General features: G+C 47.5%; 2 protein-coding genes and 1 long non-coding RNA gene across 3 annotated transcripts in view; 2 read left to right on the plus strand and 1 right to left on the minus strand.

Moving 5' to 3' along the window:
• The window catches only part of RSAD1 (radical S-adenosyl methionine domain containing 1), a 95,998-nt gene that overhangs the window by 48,910 nt on the left and 24,133 nt on the right, over positions 1-22,955 (plus strand). The window lies entirely within an intron of this gene.
• LOC135056012 (putative nuclease HARBI1) lies at positions 9,351-16,342 on the plus strand. Its single transcript, XM_063960702.1, has 4 exons — positions 9,351-15,175; positions 15,271-15,642; positions 15,728-15,904; positions 16,178-16,342. Coding segments are annotated over exons 1-3 (1,134 nt in total). The 5' UTR covers positions 9,351-14,415; the 3' UTR covers positions 15,730-15,904; positions 16,178-16,342.
• On the minus strand, positions 20,196-22,288 carry LOC135056013 (uncharacterized). Its single transcript, XR_010243866.1, has 3 exons — positions 22,112-22,288; positions 20,865-21,043; positions 20,196-20,701 (listed from the first exon to the last, which is right to left on the minus strand). It is a non-coding gene; the product is annotated as an uncharacterized LOC135056013 (long non-coding RNA).

A 22,955-nucleotide genomic window follows, 5' to 3' on the forward strand; every position in this document is an offset into this window, starting at 1 on the left:
TCTGTTTTCTTACCATTGCCTCCACCGGTACCAAGACACGGAGGTACTCTGGACCTGCGTTCAAATCCTTTAGACCTCAGTCCTTTCGCGGACGTGGCAGAGGAACAGCCACGCCTGGTAGACGGGGTCGTGGACGTGGTTTCCAACAAACCAACACAAGTCGTCAGGACGCTAAGGTCACCGACAAGCCAGTGGCATGACGGGCTACCAGCCCATCTCGGTTCTCCGATTGTGGGAGCACGCCTTCAGACGTTCCATTTGGCGTGGTTCCAGACATCCGTGGATGGGTGGATCCGCAAGTTAGTGTTAAGAGGTTACAAAATACAGTTCGACTGTCTTCCGCCACTGCGGTTTTTCAAGACAGGACTGCCTCTGTCGGACGACAAGAGGGCGGTTCTGCAAATTGCCATTCAGTCCCTACTGGATTCAGCAGTTTTGATTCCGGTCCCTGTACACCAACAGGGTCAGGGTTATTATTCCAGTCTGTTTGTGGTACCGAAGCCGGATGGCTCAGTCAGGCCAATATTGAACTTAAAGGGTCTCAATCGGTATGTAACTTACTACAGATTCAAGATGGAATCTCTGCGTTCAGTGATTTGCGGGTTTAGAGCCAAAGGAATTCATGATTGCGCTAGATCTCAAGGATGCGTACTTACACATTCCGATTTGGCAGCCTCATCAGAGATTCTTGCGGTTTGCAATACGCCAGAACCATTACCAGTTTCAGGCTCTACCGTTTGGCCTTTCGTCAGCGCCTCGGGTATTCACCAAAGTGATGTATGTGATGATAGCTCATCTCAGATCCCTGGGAGTGACAATAGTTCCATATTTAGACGATCTGCTCATCAAAGCCCCGTCTCAACAGATACTTCTCCAACATGCGCTGCTAACGTACAATGGGGCAGATGTATTAACCTGGAGAAGGCATAAGGAAGTGATAAACCAGTGATATGTGCAAGTTGATAAAGGTGCCAGCCAATCAGCTCCATTATGTAAATTAACAGTTAGGATCTGATTGGCTGGTGCCTTTATCACCTGCACATATCACTGGTTTATCACTTCCTTATACCTTCTCCAGGTTAATACATCTGCCCCATTGTACTGGTTCACCACGGTTGGATTGTCAACTTCAAGAAATCACATCTAATTCCGTCTCGACGACTTCAATTCCTAGGTATGATTTTCGATACGGTCAATCAAAGAATTTACCTACCACAACAGAAAGTACAGATTATTCGCCATCTGGTACAATTAGTGCTCAAGCCACGCACAGTCTCGGTACATTTGTGCATTTGCCTCTTAGGAACAATGGTGGCGGCTTTCAAAGTGCTTCAGTTCGGAAGATTTCACTCACGTCCATTTCAACTGGATGTGCTCGCACAGTGGTCGGGCTCACATCTGCAGATTCACCACAGGGTGAGGTTGTCGCCAAGGGCAAGGGTGTCTCTACTCTGGTGGCTCAAGGAACACAATTTAACTGCAGGGAAACTGTTCGGCGGCTGGAATTGGATAATTCTAACGACGGACGCGAGTCTCAGAGGTTGGGGAGCTGTAGTTCAAAATTGTCAGCTCCAGGGTCTCTGGGCGGATCACGAAAGATTGCTGTCTATAAATGTCCTGGAACTCCGCGCAATTTACAATGCACTATGACAAGCAGTACACATGCTTCGCTCTCAGACTGTCCAAGTGCAGTCAGACAACGCAACGGCAGTCGCATACATCAACAAACAAGGAGGAACGAGAAGCCGCATGGCAATGCGGGAAGTAGCTCGAATCCTCAATTGGCCAGAATACCACCAGGTGATATTGTCGGCAGTGTTCATTCCGGGAGTGGACAACTGGGAGGCGGATTATCTCAGCCGTCGGGATTTTCATCCAGGAGAATGGGCATTAAATCCAGAGGTGTTTCACATGTTGGTTTAGCGGTGGGGTTACCCTCAGGTGGACCTGATGGCGTCTCGCCACAATCACCAAACACTCCAGTATGTGTCCAGAACGAGAGATCCAAAGGCAGTGGCGGTGGATGCTCTCACAATCGCGTGGCCATACAGCCTAGTGTATCTGTTTCCACCGTTTCCGCTGCTCCCTCTGGTGCTAAAACGGATCAAAAGAGAGTCCGTTACAGTCATACTAGTGGCTCCTCATTGGCCTCGAAGAGCTTGGTTCTCGGATCTCCACGGACTACTCGCAGACGATCCTTGGCCGCTCCCTCTACGTCCGGACTTGTTACAACAGGGTCCGTTCCTTTACCCCGATTTAGCGCGGCTGCGTTTGACGGGGTGGCTGTTGAGACCGCCCTCTTGAGAAGAGAGGGCATTCCGGAATCTGTTATACCAACCATGTTACGTGCTAGGAAGCCAGTTACGGCAGCTCATTATTACAGAATTTGGCGTGCCTATATAGGTTGGTGTGAAGCTTGGAAGTTTCCGACATCAGCTTTCAAGTTATCCCGTCTTTTGTTATTTCTCCAGACGGGGTTAGATGGAGGACTGCGTTTATCTACACTAAAGGTGCAGGTATCTGCGTTGTCAATTTATTTTCAAAGACGATTGGCTCTATTGCCGTCGGTACACACGTTTCTGTAAGGTGTCCTCCGAGTACAGCCTCCATTCATTCCACCTACAGCGCCATGGGACTTTAATCTGGTTTTAGATTTCTTACAGTCTTTATATTTTGAACCCTTACAGCAAGTGGATATAAAGTTTATCACTTGGAAAACAATTTTTCTCTAACGTCCTAGTGGATGCTGGGGACTCCGTCAGGACCATGGGGAATAGTGGCTCCGCAGGAGACAGGGCACAAAAGCAAGCTTTTAGGATCACATGGTGTGTACTGGCTCCTCCCCCTATGACCCTCCTCCAAGCCTAAGTTAGGTTTTTGTGCCCGTCCGAGCAGGGTGCAATCTAGGTGGCTCTCCTAAAGAGCTGCTTAGAAAAAGTTTTTAGGTTTATTATTTTCAGTGAGTCCTGCTGGCAACAGGCTCACTGCATCGAGGGACTTAGGGGAGAGATTTTCAACTCACCTGCGTGCAGGATGGATTGGAGTCTTAGGCTACTGGACATAGCTTCAGAGGGAGTCGGAACACAGGTCACCCTGGGGTTCGTCCCGGAGCCGCGCCGCCGATCCCCCTTACAGATGCTGAAGATCGAGGGTCCGGAAACAGGCGGCAGAAGGCTCTTCAGCCTTCATGAAGGTAGCGCACAGCACTGCAGCTGTGCGCCATTGTTGCTACACACTTCACACTGAACGGTCACGGAGGGTGCAGGGCGCTGCTGGGGGCGCCCTGGGCAGCAATATTTAATACCTTTGATGGCAAAGAATACATCACATATAGCCATTGAGGCTATATGTATGTATTTAACCCAGGCCAGATATCTCAAAACCCGGGAGAAAAGCCCGCCGGATAGGGGGCGGGGCTTATTCTCCTCAGCACACAGCGCCATTTTCCTGCTCAGCTCCGCTGTGAGGAAGGCTCCCAGGACTCTCCCCTGCACTGCACTACAGAAACAGGGTAACAAAGAGAAGGGGGGCATATTTTGGCGATATTTATATATTTAAAGCGCATATAACAAAAACACCTTTTAGGGTTGTTTTATATACATTTTATAGCGCTTTTGGTGTGTGCTGGCAAACTCTCCCTCTGTCTCCCCAAAGGGCTAGTGGGGTCCTGTCTTCGATAAGAGCATTCCCTGTGTGTCTGCTGTGTGTCGGTACGTGTGTGTCGACATGTATGAGGACAATGTTGGTGTGGAGGCGGAGCAATTGCCGGTAATGGTGATGTCACCCCCTAGGGAGTCGACACCGGAATGGATGGCTTTAATTATGGAATTACGTGATAATGTTAGTACATTACAAAAGTCAGTTGACGAAATGAGACGGCCGGAAAACCAGTTAGTACCTGCTCAGGCGTCTCAGACACAGTCAGGGGCTGTAAAACGTCCCTTACCTCAGTCAGTCGACACAGGTACCGACACAGATGAATCTAGTGTCGACGGTGAAGAAACAAACGTATTTTCCAATAGGGCCACACGTTATATGATCACGGCAATGAAGGAGGCTTTGCAGATCTCTGATACTGCAGGTACCTCAAAAAGGGGTATTATGTGGGGGGTGAAAAAACTACCTGTAGCTTTTCCAGAATCAGAGGAATTGAATGACGTGTGTGATGAAGCGTGGGTTAACCCAGATAGAAAACTGCTAATTTCTAAGAAGTTATTGGCATTATACCCTTTCCCACCAGAGGTTAGGGCGCGCTGGGAAACACCCCCTAGGGTGGATAAAGCGCTCACACGTTTATCAAAACAAGTGGCGTTGCCATCTCCAGATACGGCCGCCCTCAAGGATCCAGCAGATAGGAGGCTGGAAACTACCCTGAAGAGTATATACACGCATACTGGTGTTATACTCCGACCAGCAATAGCCTCAGCCTGGATGTGCAGTGCTGGGGTAGTGTGGTTGGATTCCCTGACTGAAAATATTGATACCCTGGATAGGGACAGTATTTTATTGACTCTAGAGCAATTAAAGGATGCGTTTCTTTATATGCGAGATGCTCAGAGGGATGTTTGCACTCTGGCATCGAGAGTAAGTGCGATGTCCATATCTGCCAGAAGAAGTTTATGGACGCGACAGTGGTCAGGTGATGCGGATTCCAAAAGGCATATGGAAGTATTGCCATATAAAGGAGAGGAATTATTTGGGGTTGGTCTATCGGATCTGGTGGCCACGGCAACTGCCGGCAAATCCACTTTTTTACCTCAGACCCCCTCCCAACAGAAAAAGACACCGTCTTTTCAGCCGCAGTCCTTTCGCTCCTATAAAAACAAGCGGGCAAAAGGACAGTCTTATCTGCCACGAGGCAGAGGAAAGGGTAAGAGAGGGCAGCAAGCAGCCCCTGCCCAGGACCAGAAGCCCGCCCCGGGTTCTACAAAGCCATCAGCATGACGCTGGGGCTTTACAAGCGGACTCAGGAGCGGTGGGGGGTCGACTAAAGATTTTCAGCAATCAGTGGGCTCGCTCACAGGTGGACCCGTGGATCCTGCAGATAGTATCTCTGGGTTACATGTTGGAATTCGAAAGATCTCCCCCTCGCCGTTTCCTAAAGTCTGCTTTACCAACGTCTCCCTCAGAAAGGGCGACGGTATTGGAAGCCATTCACAAGCTGTATTCTCAGCAGGTGATAGTCAAGGTACCCCTCCTACAACAGGGAAAGGGGTATTATTCCACACTATTTGTGGTACCGAAGCCGGACGGTTCGGTAAGACCTATTCTAAATCTGAAATCCTTGAACCTGTACATACAGAAATTCAAGTTCAAGATGGAGTCACTAAGAGCAGTGATAGCGAATCTGGAAGAAGGGGACTTCATGGTGTCCCTGGACATAAAAGATGCTTATCTGCATGTCCCAATTTACCCCTCACACCAAGGGTATCTCAGGTTCGTGATACAAGACTGTCATTATCAGTTTCAAACGCTGCCGTTTGGTTTGTCCACGGCACCTCGGGTCTTTACCAAGGTAATGACCGAAATGATGGTTCTTCTACGAAGAAAAGGCGTATTAATTATCCCTTACTTGGACGATCTCCTGATAAGGGCAAAGTCCAGAGAACAGCTGGAAGTCGGTGTAGCACTAACCCAAGTAGTGCTTCAACAACACGGGTGGATTCTGAATCTTCCAAAATCTTAATTGTCCCCGACAACACGTCTGCTGTTCCTGGGAATGATTCTGGACACGGTTCAGAAAAAGGTGTTTCTCCCGGAGGAGAAAGCAAGGGAGTTATCCGAACTTGTCAGGATCCTCCTAAAACCAGGAAATGTGTCAGTACATCAATGCACAAGAGTCCTGGGAAAGATGGTGGCTTCTTACGAAGCAATTCCATTCGGCAGATTCCATGCACGAATATTTCAGTGGGATCTGCTGGACAAATGGTCCGGATCGCATCTGCACATGCATCAGCGGATAACACTGTCACCAAGGACAAGGTTGTCTCTCCTGTGGTGGTTGCAGAGTGCCCATCTGTTAGAGGGCCGCAGGTTCGGCATACAGGACTGGGTCCTGGTGACTACGGATGCCAGCCTACGGGGCTGGGGAGCAGTCGCACAGGGAAGAAACTTCCAGGGTGTATGGTCAAACCTGGAAACGTCTCTTCACATAAATATACTAGAGCTAAGAGCGATCTACAATGCTCTAAGCTTGGCGAAACCGCTGCTTCAGGGTCAGCCGGTGTTGATCCAGTCGGACAACATCACGGCAGTCGCCCACGTAAACAGACAAGGCGGCACGAGAAGCAGAAGAGCAATGACAGAAGCTGCAAGGATTCTTCGCTGGGCGGAAAATCATGTCATAGCACTGTCAGCAGTGTTCATCCCGGGAGTGGACAACTGGGAAGCAGACTTCCTCAGCAGACACGACCTTCACCCGGGAGAGTGGGGACTTCATCCGGAAGTTTTCCACATGATTGTGAACCATTGGGAAAAACCAAAGGTGGACATGATGGCGTCTCGCCTCAACAAAAAACTGGACAGATATTGCGCCAGGTCAAGAGACCCTCAGGCAATAGCTGTGGACGCTCTGGTAACACCGTGGGTGTACCAGTCAGTGTATGTGTTTCCTCCTCTGCCTCTCATACCAAAGGTACTGAGAATTATACGGAAAAGGGGAGTAAGAACAATACTAGTGGCTCCGGATTGGCCAAGAAGAACTTGGTATCCGGAACTTCAAGAGATGCTCACGGAAGATCCGTGGCCTCTACCTCTAAGAAGGGATCTGCTTCAGCAGGGACCTTGTATGTTCCAAGACTTACCGCGACTGCGTTTGACGGCATGGTGGTTGAACGCCGGATTCTAAAAGAAAAGGGCATTCCAGAGGAAGTTATTCCTACCTTGATTAAAGCTAGGAAGGAAGTGACCGCACAACATTATCACCGCATTTGGAGAAAATATGTTGCGTGGTGTGAGGCCAAGAAGGCCCCAACGGAAGAATTTCAATTGGGTCGATTCCTACATTTCCTGCAGGCAGGATGGTCTATGGGCCTCAAATTGGGGTCTATTAAAGTTCAAATTTCGGCCTTATCAATCTTCTTCCAGAAAGAATTGGCTTCAGTGCCTGAAGTACAAACTTTTGTCAAGGGTGTACTACATATACAACCCCCAATTGTGCCTCCAGTGGCACCGTGGGATCTAAACGTAGTTTTGGAATTTCTCAAATCTCATTGGTTTGAGCCTCTCAAATCGGTAGATTTGAAGTATCTTACATGGAAAGTAACCATGCTATTGGCCCTGGCTTCAGCCAGGAGAGTTTCAGAGTTGGCGGCTTTATCGTACAAAAGCCCATATCTGATTTTCCATTCGGACAGGGCAGAACTGCGGACACGTCCTCATTTTCTCCCTAAGGTGGTTTCGGCTTTTCACTTGAACCAGCCTATTGTGGTGCCTGCGGCTACTAGCGACTTGGAGGACTCCAAGTTACTGGACGTTGTCAGAGCATTGAAAATATATATTTCAAGGACAGCTGGAGTCAGAAAATCTGACTCGTTGTTTATCTTGTATGCACCCAACAAGATGGGTGCTCCTGCGTCTAAGCAGACGATTGCTCGTTGGATCTGTAGCACAATTCAACTTGCACATTCTATGGCAGGCCTGCCACAGCCTAAAACTGTAAAAGCCCACTCCACAAGGAAGGTGGGCTCATCTTGGGCGGCTGCCCGAGGGGTCTCGGCATTACAACTTTGCCGAGCAGCTACGTGGTCAGGGGAGAACACGTTTGTAAAATTTTACAAATTTGATACTCTGGCTAAAGAGGACTTGGAGTTCTCTCATTCGGTGCTGCAGTCATCCGCACTCTCCCGCCCGTTTGGGAGCTTTGGTATAATCCCCATGGTCCTGACGGAGTCCCCAGCATCCACTAGGACGTTAGAGAAAATAAGAATTTACTTACCGATAATTCTATTTCTCGTAGTCCGTAGTGGATGCTGGGCGCCCATCCCAAGTGCGGATTGTCTGCATTACTTGTACATAGTTATTGTTACAAAAATCGGGTTATTATTGTTGTGAGCCATCTTTTTTAAGAGGCTACTTCTTTGTTATCATACTGTTAACTGGGTTCAGATCACAAGTTGTACGGTGTGATTGGTGTGGCTGGTATGAGTCTTACCCGGGATTCAAGATCCTTCCTTATTGTGTACGCTCGTCCGGGCACAGTACCTAACTGAGGCTTGGAGGAGGGTCATAGGGGGGGAGCCAGTACACACCATGTGATCCTAAAAGCTTGCTTTTGTGCCCTGTCTCCTGCGGAGCCGCTATTCCCCATGGTCCTGACGGAGTCCCCAGCATCCACTACGGACTACGAGAAATAGAATTATCGGTAAGTAAATTCTTATTTTCTTCTAGCCTTAGCTTCGGCAAGGCGTGTTTCAGATTTGGGTGCCTTGTCATGCAAGCCACCGTATTTGGTGTTTCATGATGACAGAGCGGAACTTCGGACGAATCCCGCTTTCTTACCAAAGGTAGTGTCATCTTTTCACATCAATCAACCAATAGTAGTTCCTGTGTTAACAGCACATTCTGGAACTCTGGATGTGGTACGCGCTTTACGCGTTTATGTATCCCGAACGTCTACAGTTCGTAAGACTGATACGTTGTTTGTTCTCTATGATGCTGCCAAGATGGGTTGGCCAGCGTCTAAGCAGACCTTATCCAGATGGATAAAACTGACCATATGTCAGGCTGCTAGGTTACAGCCGCCTACATCAGTAACAGCTCATTCCACACGTTCTCTGGGAACTTCATGGGCAGCTGGTCGTGGAGCTTCTACGACGCAGCTTTGCCGTGCGGCTACATGGTCTTCAGTGCACACGTTTGTGCGCTTTTACAAGTTTGATACGTTTGCGGCATCAGCATCTAGCTTTGGCTGCCTAGTGTTACAGGTGCCAAACAGCTCTCCCGCCCACGGGGGAAGCTTTGGTACGTCCCAAGAGTACTCCAGTGACCCCTAGTGGATGAAAAAGAAAATAGGATTTTGGTACTTACCAGGTAAATCCTTTTCTTTGAATCCATAGGGGGCACTGGACGCCCACCCAGAGCAGTTTTTACCTGGTTTGTGGTAAGTTTAGGGGCTCTTATGGTAACACACTCTCACCGACTGGTTCAAATTATCAAGTGCTGGTTATGGTGTCAACTGTTTAGTTGTCAGTAACGTTATGTGTCAACTTCATTGTTGTCCGTTATGTTATATGTAATACTCCATTGTCAACCTCTCTATAGCTCCTGTTCGGCTCAGTAAAAAACACTGAGGTACTCTGGAATATGGAGGGGTGGAGTGTTCTAAATTTAAATATTCAGTGCCCTGTTCCTATGGAGGCCGTCCATATCCCAAGAGTACTCCAGTGCCCCCTATGGATTCAAAGAAAAGGATTTACCTGGTAAGTACCAAAATCCTATTTTATATAGGTATTACACACCTTAACAATTTTACTGAGTCGTCCAAGTGTCTGTCTTTGTCTTTTGTGTTGTCTGTCTGCATAATGAGTAAGGCACCAGCAAAGACTAAAAAGAAGTTTTACTGCAATGTCTGTACATGAATCTACCACATGTTGAGTATGTTTTGTAGGTTTCCACTCCGGAACCCGGTTTCATTCCCAGATCCTATGTTAAGCAAATGTAATGGCTGGGTTGCAATTAGAATTGGCCGCCGCTCGACACGAGCGGCAAGATCGGAGTCTCTGGTGAGACCGCCAGATCTAACGGAGGAGTCTCAGCCTTTGCAAAGGTCCAACTTCACTTTGGGTACAAGGGATTAATTTAATTTGTCTTATAATTTACCCGTTTCTGCTATATTGCAGTCTGACAATTCTATGCCAGACCTCACGGCGCTAAATAAGGGTGAGGAGGGCAAATTAGACCAGCAGTCAAATAGTGCAGCTTTTGACAGCCCAGACATTGATAATCTCATCAGGCCAGTGCGTCAGTCTCTGAAGGTTACAGAGACTAAGGAGCCTCTGACATATAATAAAGTCGTATTTACTAAACGACAGAGATCTCCAATGGAGTTCTTATTTAGGAATATCTTCATAAGATGTTAGTAGAAACACGAAAGAACCGAATAACCGGTTCTATACCTCACAGATTTAAGTCTACTTACCCGTTTCCACACAGTGGCATCTACATTGGAGAATCCGCCATTGGTGGATTCGTCTGTGTCAAACCTTATAAAGACCCTTCAGACGTAAGATAGAAGGGCATTTGGGTCACTAAGGCGCTATTTGTATGGATAACCGAACTCAAGTCTGCTCTGCATGACGATCACGTTATACTTATCGCTAATCAAATCTGAGAAGCTGCTGAGTATCTATGTACAGCTTCTGCTGCCGGCTGTCAGCTCACTTCTCGCTTTTCATCGTCGCTAGTTACAGCACGACAAGTACTCTGGCTGCGTTCTTGGCAAGCGGAGTCAGAGGTCAAAAGAATACGGTGGCCAGAAGTTGTTTGGTCCTAAATTGGACAAATGCATTTCTCAGGCCAAGGGGGGGGGGGAAGAGTCTAGTTTCCTGCCATTGCCTCCACCGGTACCGAGACGGAAATACTCTGGCCCGACGTTCAAATCCTTTAGACTTCAGTCCTTTCAAGGCTGTGGTAGAGAAACAGCCACGCCTTGTAACGTCAGGGCGCTAAGGTCACCGACAAGCCAGTGGCTTGACGGGCTCCCAGGCCATCTCTGATTTCAGCGCGCCTTCAGGCGTTACATTTGCCGGGATTCCAGACATCCAGTGCTGGATGTATCCGCAATTTAGTGATTAAAAGATGTCTCCTGCCACTGCGCTTTTTCAAGACAGGACTGCCTCTGTCGGACGACAAAAAAGCGGTTTGGCAAATTGCCATTCAGTCTCTGCTGGATTCAGCAGTTTTTAATTCCAGGCCTGGTACACCAACAAGGTCAGGGTTATTATTCCAGTCTGTTTGTGGTACCGAAGCTGGATGACTCCGTCAGAGTCTCAATCAGTAAGTCACTTACTACAGATTAAAGATGGAATCTCTGCGGTCAGTAATTGCAGATTTAGAGCCACAAGAATGCATGATTGCGCTAGATCTCAAGCATGCGTACTTACACATTCCGATTTGGTCACCTCATCAGAGGTTCTTGCATTTTGCAATACGCCACAACCATTACCAGTTTCAGCCTCTACCGTTTGGCCTCTCGTCAGTGCCTCGGGTATTCACCAAAGTGATGTCTGTGATGATAGCTCATCTCAGATCCCTGGGAGTGACAATCGTTCCGTACTTAGACGATCTTCTCATAAAAGCTCCGTCTCAACAGATGCTCCTCCAACATGCGCTGCTAACGTACAATGTACTGGTTCACCACGGTTGGAGTGTCAACTTCAAGAAATCACATCTAATTCCGTCTCAACGACTTCAATTCCTAGGTATGATTCTCGATACGGTAAATCAAAGAATTTACCTACCACAACAGAAAGTACAGATTATTAGCCATCTTGTACAATTAGTGCTCAAGCCACGCACAGTCTCGGTACATTTGTGTATTCGCCTATTAGGAACAATGGTGGCGGCTTTCGAAGCGCTTCAGTTCGGAAGATTTCACTCACGTCCATTTCAGCTGGATGTGCTCGCACAGTGGTCGGGCTCGCATCTGCAGATTCACCACAGGGTGAGGTTGTCGCCAAGGGCAAGGGTGTCTCTACTCTGGTGGCTCAAGGAACACAATTTAACCGCAGGGAAACTGTTCGGCGGCTGGAATTGAATAATTCTAACGACTGACGCGAGTCTCAGAGGTTGGGGAGCTGTAGTTTAAAATTGTCAGCTCCAGGGTCTCTGGGCGGATCACAAAAGATTGCGGTCTATAAATGTCCTGGAACTCCGCGCAATTTACAATGCACTACGACAAGCAGTACACATGCTTCGCTCTCAGACTGTCCAAGTGCAGTCAGACAACGCGACGGCAGTCGCATACATCAACAAACAAGGCGGAACGAGAAGCCGCATGGCAATGCGGGAAGTAGCTCGAATCCTCAATTGGCCAGAATACCACCAGGTGATATTGTCGGCAGTGTTCATTCCGGGAGTGGACAACTGGGAGGCGGATTATCTCAGCCGTCGGGATTTTCATCCAGGAGAATGGGCATTAAATCCAGAAGTGTTTCACATGTTGGTCCAGAGGTGGGGTTACCCTCAAGTGGTCCTGATGGCATCTCGCCACAATCGCCAAACTCCCCAGTATGTGTCCAGAACGAGAGATCCAAAGGCAGTGGCGGTGGATGCTCTCACAATCGCGTGGCCGTACAGCTTCGTGTATTTGTTTCCACCGTTTCCGCTGCTCCCTCTGTTGCTAAAACGGATCAAAAGAGAGTCCGTCACAGTCATACTAGTGGCGCCTCATTGGCCTCGGAGAGCTTGGTTCTCGGATCTCCGCGGACTACTCGCAGACAATCCTTGGCCGCTGCCACTACGTCCGGACTTGTTACAACAGGGTCCGTTCCTTTACCCCGATTTAGCGCGGCTGCTTTTGACGGGGTGGCTATTGAGAACGCACTCTTAAGGAGAGCATTCCAGAATCGGTTATACCAACCATGTTACGAGCTAGGACCAGTTACGGCAGCTCATTATTACAGAATTTGGCGTGCCTATATAGGTTGGTGTGAAACTCAGAAGTTTCCGACATCATCTTTCAAGTTAATCCCGTCTTTTGTTATGTCTACAGACGGGGTTAGATGGAGGACTGCGTTTATCTACACTAAAGGTGCAGGTATCTGCGTTGTCAATTTATTTTCAAAGACGTTTGGCTCTATTGCCGTCGGCACACACTTTTCTGCAAGGAGTCCTCAGAGTACAGCCTCCATTCATTCCACCTACAGCGCCATGGGACTTGAATCTGGTTTTAGATTTATTACAGTCTTCACATTTTGAAAGTGGATATTACTTGGAAAATAATTTTTCTCCTAGCCTTAGCTTCGGCAAGGCGTGTTTCAGATTTGGGTGTCTTGTCATGCAAGCCACCGTATTTGGCGTTTCATGATGACAGAGCGGAACTTCGACCGAATCCCGCTTTCTTACCAAAGGGTAGTGTCATCTTTTCACATCAATCAACCAATAGTAGTTCCTGTGTTAACCGGACATTCTGGAACTCTGGATGTGGTACGCGCATTCCGCGTTTATGTATCCCGAACGTCTACAGTTCGTAAAACAGATACGTTGTTTGTTCTCTATGATGCTGCCAAGATAGGTTGGCCAGCTTTTAAGCAGACCTTATCCAGATGGATAAAACTGACTATACGTCAGGCTTACCTTCATGCTAGGTTACAGCCGCCTACATCAGTAACCGCTCATTCCACATGTTCTGTGGGAGCTTCATGGGCATCTGGTCGTGGAGCTTCTACGACGCAGCTTTGCCGTGCGGCTACATGGTCATCAGTGCACACGTTTGTGCGCTGTTACAAGTTTGATACGTTTGCGGCATCAGCATCTAGCTTTGGCCGCATAGTGTTACAGGTGCCAAACAGCTCTCCCGCCCACGGGGGAAACTTTGGTACGTCCCAAGAGTACTCCAGTGACCCCTAGTGGATGAAAAAGAAAATAGGATTTTGGTACTTACCAGGTAAATCCTTTTTCTTTGAATCCATAGGGGGCACTGGACGCCCACCCAGAGCAGTTTTACCTGGTTTGTGGTAAGCTCAGGGGATCTTATGGTAACACACTTTCACCGACTGGTTCAAATTATAAAGTTCTATCGGTTATGGTGTCAACTGTTTAGTTGTCAGTAACGTTATGGGGTATATGCAATTGCGGTCGAATTCCAGAAAAAGTCGAATTCCGGACCTTTTTCGCCTCAAAAAAACAATTCGCCTATGCAGTCCAGTACTTTATCGCAAAAAAACGGACATTCAAAATTCGACTTTTGGCAATTCGACTTTTTTCGCATTCGACTTTTCTGCAATGGTACAGATGCTGCAATTCGCCCAAAGCATATTCAATTCAAGTTTGGAAATTCGCCTGCAGTGCTTTTCGACCGCAAATTCGCCTATTTCAGTCCGCCTCAGTTGACTGGCGGGATCTAAAAAAAAAATTTTTAGTACATGTTTTTTTTGGATATTTGAGGATTGCTAGTAGCATATCTATTTATATTTGAAAGGATTATCTGCTTGGTTTGTCTTTTTTTGCTTCACAAGTATTATTTAATTGATTTTTTAAAGGAATATTTTTTTCTTCAATCTCCTGAGGGAAATTTACCCATGATTCCACAGTTTTTCCCAGGATACACTTCTGCAAAGCCCCTCCTATCTCCTCACTCCCAGGTTTGAGACTACAGGGAGAAGGAGCCATTTTACAGTCAGCTCTGTGGAATCGTTTTTTTAGGAAAATTCCTGCGTTTTAAAACACATTCCTATTTTTGTACTGACTACAATAATGGAGCCTTTTTCTGACCAGATTGTGATGTTCATGCTGGCTGCAAGCATGATGGAGGAAGAAAGTGCTGATGAACATCAGGATCCAGGTCAGCAAATGTCTGCATTGGGTGAGCCAGTATTGCGGGTTTCATTTCCACGTCCACGCCAGTATCGCACTAGGCGTGAACTGGAGGATCTCAGCGAGTTCGAGGTGATACAAAATTATCGCTTATCGACTCGCGACATATATTCGCTGTACGCTCTGTTGGAGGCCGACTTGGAACCTCGGGCACGGACAAATCGTGCAATCAGCGGTTTTCAGAAACTGCTGGGGACGTTACATTTTTTGGCGTCAGGCACATTCCAGCCTACACTGTCTCAAACATGCGGTTTTTCACAGTCGACACTGTCGCGCTGTATAACCCAGGTCATTAGGGCTTTCCGCAAATTGACGATCCAGTACATCACATTTCCAGAGACGGACAGCGAATGTCGTGAGATCAAATTAGGCTTTTTCAACAAATACAAATTTCCCAATGTGCTGGGCGCGATTGACTGTACCCACGTGCAGATCAGACCGCCACGGAATTCAGAGGAATGTTTTCGGAACCGAAAACCGTTCCATTCCCTGAACGTTCAGGCGGTCTGTGATGTAAACATGAGATTTTTGAACATTTTTGTGGGATTTCCTGGATCATCTCACGACTCCTTCATCCTAAGCCAGTCATCGCTGTTTGACAAGTTCGAAACAGGAAACATGCCTGGTGGCTGGCTGTTAGGTATGTATTTTCATTTTTTTATTTTTTTATTATTTTATTATTATTTTTTATTATTTTTTACAAGTACCTAACATTTTTTTTTATATTTTCTATAGGCGATGCGGGTTATCCAAACAAACCGTGGCTGTTGACCCCATTGTCTAATCCTGTTGGTAGAGCAGAAAAACGTTACCAAGAGACACACATTGCATCGAGGCAAATAATTGAACGTGCCTTCGGTGTACTTAAAAGCCGGTTTCGATGTTTAGACACTTCCGGCGGTGCTCTTTTGTACTCACCGTCGAAGGTTTGTGGCATGGTAAATGCATGTTGTATTTTACACAACATATGTGTCGCAAACCGTTTGCCGGTGACTCTTCGTCGCAGTGCTTTCCGACGCGGGAACCGGTCTTCAGCTCTACCGGTGGGTATGGACGAAGGAGAGGATTCCCGGCGGACATTGATCCAAAATTATTTTGCAGTTGCCTGTGAGTATACTGACAACATTTGTATTATCGTGTAAACTGACATTGGAATATTTTTTAAAAAAACCTCTTCATTTATGTATTTCAGAGTTTTACATCCTGTTGATGTATATCCCCAGGCCATGTTTGTACAGTTCGTTACCCCGTTTTATCCTGTTGTTGGGTTACCGCAAATATTTGATCCTTTTATCCAACTCTACCATGGGTGACCCTACTGGTGATGTGGACCTGACCCTCCGCCATGTAGCAGACAACCCCCCCTCAGGTGAGATGTATTGCCCAAAACTCCCTTGTCCAAAATCACCCCGACATGTCCAAAGTGCAGCCCTCCGGCATTTGCAAGACTGCACATCCAAACATTCCCTGAAACAGCAATGCTAGGGAATGTTTGGATGTGTAGTGATGCAAGTGCAGGAGGGTTGCATTTGGGCCGCTGCAACCCGCTTGTGTTGTGTGGACTGTTGTATGTACCTCTTTTTCCAGTCCCAGGGTGACACTATCACCCATATCTGGAAGCTCAAACTGTTCTCTTCCACAGGTCCTGCGATGTATCTTCCCAAGTGGCGTGGATGTGAGGAGACACGACATTTCACCTGATGTTCCATGGGTGACCCTACTGGTGATGTGGACCTGACCCTCCGCCATGTAGCAGACAACCCCCCTCAGGTGAGATGTATTGCCCAAGACTCCCTTGTCCAAAATCACCCCGGTATGTCCAAAGTGCAGCCCTCCAGCATTTGCAAGACTGCACATCCAAACATTCCCTGAAACAGCAATGCTAGGGAATGTTTGGATGTGTAGTGATGCAAGTGCAGGAGGGTTGCATTTGGGCCGCTGGAACCCGCTTGTGTTGTGTGGACTGTTGTATGTACCTCTTTTTCCAGTCCCAGGGTGACACTATCACCCATATCTGGAAGCTCAAACTGTTCTCTTCCACAGGTCCTGCGATGTATCTTCCCAAGTGGCGTGGATGTGAGGAGACACGACATTTCACCTGATGTTCCATGGGTGACCCTACTGGTGATGTGGACCTGACCCTCCGCCATGTAGCAGACAACCCCCCTCAGGTGAGATGTATTGCCCAAGACTCCCTTGTCCAAAATCACCCCGGCATGTCCAAAGTGCAGCCCTCCGGCATTTGCAAGATTGCACTTCCAAACATTCCCTCCTGATACACCTAATGCTTGTCAGGGAATGTTTGGATGTGTAGTGACGCGAGTGGCGGAGGTTTGCATTTGGACCCACTGTTCCCCGCTTGTGTTGTGTGGACTGTATGTACCTCTTCTTTCCAGTCCCAGGGTGACACTATTACCCATATCTGGAAGCTCATACTGTTCTCTTCCACAGGTCTTCCGGTGTATCCTTCCTAAGTGGTGTGGATGTGAAGAGACAGTTCCCTTGATGTTCCCTGGGCAATCTACTTACGTACAATTCAAATGCATTACAAATTTTAATAAAAACCACAGGAAACTTCTATTTTTAAAAGTTTATTGAAGAAAAATATTTTTTAATAAAGTTTGAAAGTTAATTAAAACAAAAAAGTAGTTTGTTCTTCTTTACATTCTTTTCTTGTGTATATAGATATCTGTGGGGAAAAGAAAAAAAAGTATATTAAAGTAAAGACACACTAAATTCATGTTCATTTATTTTCAAAAAAAATTTGTGGAACAACACAGCCCAGCATGACCCATTGCTGGACTGTGTGGTTCTACAAAGGCATGCGGTTCAAAGTGAAAGAGTGGCGTCAGTGGTCAGCACTTTGACACGCTAACATTTGTGGAACAACACAGCCCAGCATGACCCATTGCTGGACTGTGTGGTTCTACAAAGGCATGCGGTTCAAAGTGAAAGAGTGGCGTCAGTGATCAGCACTTTGACACGCTCACATTTGTGGAACAACACAGCCCAGCATGAACCATTGCTGGACTGTGTGGTTCTACAAAGGCATGCGGTTCAAAGTGAAAGAGTGGCGTCAGTGGTCAGCACTTTGACACGCTCACATTTGTGGAACAACACAGCCCAGCATGACCCATTGCTGGACTGTGTGGTTCTACAAAGGCATGCGGTTCAAAGTGAAAGAGTGGCGTCAGTGGTCAGCACTTTGACACGCTAACATTTGTGGAACAACACAGCCCAGCATGACCCATTGCTGGACTGTGTGGTTCTACAAAGGCATGCGGTTCAAAGTGAAAGAGTGGCGTCAGTGGTCAGCACTTTGACACGCTAACATTTGTGGAACAACACAGCCCAGCATGACCCATTGCTGGACTGTGTGGTTCTACAAAGGCATGCGGTTCAAAGTGAAAGAGTGGCGTCAGTGGTCAGCACTTTGACACGCTAACATTTGTGGAACAACACAGCCCAGCATGACCCATTGCTGGACTGTGTGGTTCTACAAAGGCATGCGGTTCAAAGTGAAAGAGTGGCGTCAGTGGTCAGCACTTTGACACGCTAACATTTGTGGAACAACACAGCCCAGCATGACCCATTGCTGGACTGTGTGGTTCTACAAAGGCATGCGATTCAAAGTTTCTTGAATGAAACATGGTTCTACTCACCTTGGTACGCACAACACGAACTTATGCCGTCCACTTCATTTTTCCCCACCAATCCTATGAATAAGACAAAAACACAGACTAGTGAATAGTAAATTCACACAATTAAAGCCTACTGTACACCATTACAAAAAGGATTTTTGGAAGAAAAAAGTGGTATCAGAATAGCTCTTTGGCCCATCATACATGTAGCCACAAGGAGCTTTCATCCGTTACCACACGCGCCCGCATACATGCCCACGCATGTATGCCTACACAAAGCTCCTTGGTAGTACCCGGTCACGGGTGGGGAAGCCCAACACAGAAAACAATAGTAAGAAAAAAAACAAACTAATGGGAGGGGAAGAAAGGGATACATGAAAAACATTTAAAAGTAAATAAAACAATACGACCGGGTTTATGGTGGAAGTCTGTCCGGATCCTCTTCTTCCCCCTGATAGGGCGTCGATGTCCTGGAAGGCTGGGTAGTATGTTGTCTGGGCCTCTGTGCCCATGCGGCTGAAGATTGTGTGGCCGGTGGTGGAGGCATCTGGGGGGTGGGGTACATCCCTGTATATCCCTGGTACATCTGTGACTGTCTGTACTGGGATGGGACTTGAGGAAGGGTACGAGGCGTCCTTGTGGCTTGCGACGGCGGATATGGTGGATCACCAGCGTATTGATGAGCTGATCCTGGGAGCTTATCATGGATCATCTGCAGTGTGGTTGCGATGACCTGTTGGCTGGATGAGGAGTGTCGATGACTCTCCGACATGTTTTTATTGCTTTCTGCCAGACATGAAGTGTTGTCCACGAGCCGGGTCATGGATTCGGCCAGAATGTTAAGTACGTCCATATTCTCCCTATGATCTTGCATTCTGACCTGTAGTATTGTGGCCGTGCTGTCGGAAAGAGTCTTTTGCAGTTCAAGCAGACTGTTTGCCATTTTCTCCATTGTCCTCTCAATGTTGTCCAGTCTGCTTCCCACGACATTTGTGTATGTATCCTGGCGTGTCCCAATCTCTGATGCCAGGGTGTGAACCCTCTGAACAGTTGAGGGATTCTGCCCTTCCTGGATGTCTGCCACCACTTGGATTTGGGCAGCTGAAAAGAAAATTAGACAATATTATACACATTCATCATACATTTTTTTAAAAGGCTCACAATTCAAATTACTCACACAGGGATGTAGCAACTGGAGCCTCCTGCACTTCCACCTCGTCATCCTCTGAAGACTCCTGTAGGAGGAGATCCGGCCTGAAGTAGGAACCAATCCCCGAAGCTAGTCCGCTGCTGGTTCGTGGCACCACTGTTTGCAAAATAATTTTTTGGGGAAAGTTAATAAACTTTACACAACTGCTGACCCCCCCCCCCCCCCCCCTCCACCCTCCCACACACACAAAATAAATACAAACCTTCTCCATCCTGTGATGCCGCTGCTCCAGGAGCTCCACTTGTCCTCGTTTCGGAAGACTTTTCAAGGGTCTGGCTGGATACGTCTGCACGGCTGTCCTCAAACCCAAGAAAAGTTTCGTCTGTTAACCCTATAGACTCAAACAGATCGGGTGATGGGTCCACAAGGGTTGTGTCTTGAGGCTCTTCAGTCACAGTCCCAGAGCTCCTGGAGAGACGACGATCTGGTGATGGCCTGCGCGCAGGAGCTGTAGTTTGGCGCCCATCTTGTGGTGTGGTCGCCGACGGTGTCTGGCGCACAGGTGATAGTCTGTGCGCTGACGTCGTCTGGTGCACAGGTGACAAACTGCGCGATGACGAACTGTGGCGCACAGGTGACGATCTGTGTGCTCGCGATGCTTGCGGCGCAGTTGATGGTCCGCGCGCTGCTGCCGATGCCTGCTGCACAGGTGACGGTCCTTGCGCTGGCGATGTCCTGTGCGCAGGTGATGTCCTCTGGGCAGGCCTGTCTGAAAAAAAAAAAAAAAAAAAAAAAGCACATTGGCACATACAAAAATTTTAAAGGGAAGTACAGTTCATGTGAATGTATTCTTACCATCGGACCTCCTTTTGGACGGTTTATCTCCCGCCTTCTTCCGTCTTCTGGGCGGTTCTTCCTCCTCGGGAAAGCCAGCAGGACGGCTAGAGTCCACACCTCCGCGAACTCCTTCGACCATGGCAGGGTTCATGCGCCTTCTAATAACATCCTCCCAGGGTAGCCACTTCAGGTTGAGAGCCGGGCCACCTCCCGTAGCTGTCTCATGTCGGCGCTGAATCCCCATCTTCTTCTTGGTCTGTCTACGGCAATCACTGTACCGCTTCAAGCAATTTCTGGTGCTCCGGCGGTTTCCAGATATTGCAGTGACTTGACTCGCAATGGATTCCCAGATGCTTCGCTTTGTCCTAGCTGCTGTTGTCTGTGCCCTTAGTCCATACAAAACGTCGTAGGACCTGTCGACGCAATCCACTAGGGTACAGTTTTCCGCCTCAGTGTATCTGGGTCCACGCGACTTTTTCGGTCCTGCATCTTCACCAGAGGCTTCCTCCTCCGACTGCTCCTCTGGCTGGCTTCTTGCCTTTAGGGATTAAAAAAAATAATAATAATAATAAGATCGGTATGTACCTGTGAGTGTCAGTATCCCTGGCATTGCGCACATATTCCAGTAGGTGTGCATGGCATTGCGCAAACTACAGTAAAGAAAGTTTGATGCTATTTGTGTCTGCAGGTGTGGTTAGTACCTTTCTACTAGGCTTTTTCTTGGACTTCTCATGGGCCCTTGACGACCGCGGCTGGTCACTACATGCCTGGTCGGTCGTATCCGCCTCCTGGGTTGGCTCCCACTCCTCGTTGCTATGCAGGGATAGATCTGAGGGGGTGGGGGAAGGGGCGGATCGGGTCTGCTTGTCCTTTGACATCTCTGTTATAAAATAAAATAAAAATACATACATACATACATACATACATACATACATACATGTATAAATGGCTGACCCACACAAAATGGCTGACCCACACAAAATGGCGACCAGACCGTCGACAAAACTTGCTCCAAATTACCCCAAAATGGCCAGAAAGCATCCCAGCACACTCAGGAGGTACACCACAGCAAAATTAGGATGGAAAACACATGTTTGCCAAACAGTCTACAGCACATGTCGACCAGGCTGTCGACCAAACTTGCTCCAAATCACCCCAAAATGGGCAGAAAGCATCCCAGCACACTCAGGAGGTACACCACAGCAAAATTAGGATGGAAAACACATGTTTGCCAAACAGTCTACAGCACATGTCGACCAGGCTGTCGACCAAACTTGCTCCAAATCACCCCAAAATGGCCAGAAAGCATCCCAGCACACTCAGGAGGTACACCACAGCAAAATTAGGATGGAAAACACATGTTTGCCAAACAGTCTACAGCACATGTCGACCAGGATGTCGACCAAACTTGCTCCAAATCACCCCAAAATGGCCAGAAAGCATCCCAGCACACTCAGGAGGTACACCACAGCAAAATTAGGCGGGAAAACACATGTTTGCCAAACAGTCTACAGCACATGTCGACCAGGCTGTCGACCAAACTTGCTCCAAATCACCCCAAAATGACCAGAAAGCATCCCAGCACACTCAGGAGGTACACCACAGCAAAATTAGGCGGGAAAACACGTTTGCCAAACAGTCTACAGCACATGTCGACCAGGCTGTCGACCAAACTTGCTCCAAATCACCCCAAAATGACCAGAAAGCATCCCAGCACACTCAGGAGGTACACCAATGCTAATAGAAGACCCAAAAAAGTCAATTAAAGAATAAAAAAAAAATGTGAAAAACTACCCCAAAACACAAATCTCCCCCAAAAAATGCAGCAACACAAGCAAGGGGCTATACACATACCTGCACACATACCCAAACACCCCATGTACACCTCATGGCAACCCCCACTACACAAACACATACATGCAACACCAGACACACATGTGGTACTTACCTACAAATGTAGTAAAAGCTCCTAAAATGGCTCTCCTCCGGGTAACAGGAATCCTCCTGACTGTCCTGGAATAAAGCCTGCTGGGGTGTCCAAACGATATCCACAGCAAACAACCAAATTGCTAGCTCTGCACCTCCTCACACCTCTCTGCAGGTTCACAAAATGGCTGCAGAGCACGCAGCAAACAAGCCCTAATAAAGGGCTGCTTTCGGCGGGATGGCGAATTCAGTACTCCCACTACTCGCCGATTGGCCGTAATCCGCCTGGGGGTGGGTCGAATCAGTTATACATTGAATATGGTGAATTCAGGGTCCCGGCGACAGGGCTGCGGCTGGCGATAGCGGGCGAATTATACAGGGGCGGATTAAATGACGCGATTCGCCCACTATTGCATATACCCCTATGTGTCAACTTTGTTGTTTTCCGTTATGTTATATGTAATTCTCCATTGTCAACCTCTCTATAGTTCCTGTTCGGCTCAGTAAAAAACACTGAGGTACTCTGGGATATGGAGAGGTGGAGAGTTCTAAATTTAAATATTCAGTGCCCTGTTTCCTGCGGAAGCCGTCCATATCCCAAGAGTACTCCAGTGCCCCCTATGGATTCAAAGAAAAGGATTTACCTGGTAAGTACCAAAATCCTATTTTTTATATTTATTTATATATATATATATATATATATATATATATATATATATTTGCTTTTATAGATGGTACATTTTTTGGGTGGTTTTCTTATCTGATATTGGGGATTTCCAAATGTTTAGGTTGTAATATCAGTAACCTTATCCATTCAAATACGTCTATATTTCTGAGCAACACATTTAACAATTATGCCAAGTTAA

The sequence above is a fragment of the Pseudophryne corroboree genome, chromosome 3 (genome assembly GCF_028390025.1).
Source record: "Pseudophryne corroboree isolate aPseCor3 chromosome 3, aPseCor3.hap2, whole genome shotgun sequence".
Taxonomy (NCBI): domain Eukaryota; kingdom Metazoa; phylum Chordata; class Amphibia; order Anura; family Myobatrachidae; genus Pseudophryne; species Pseudophryne corroboree.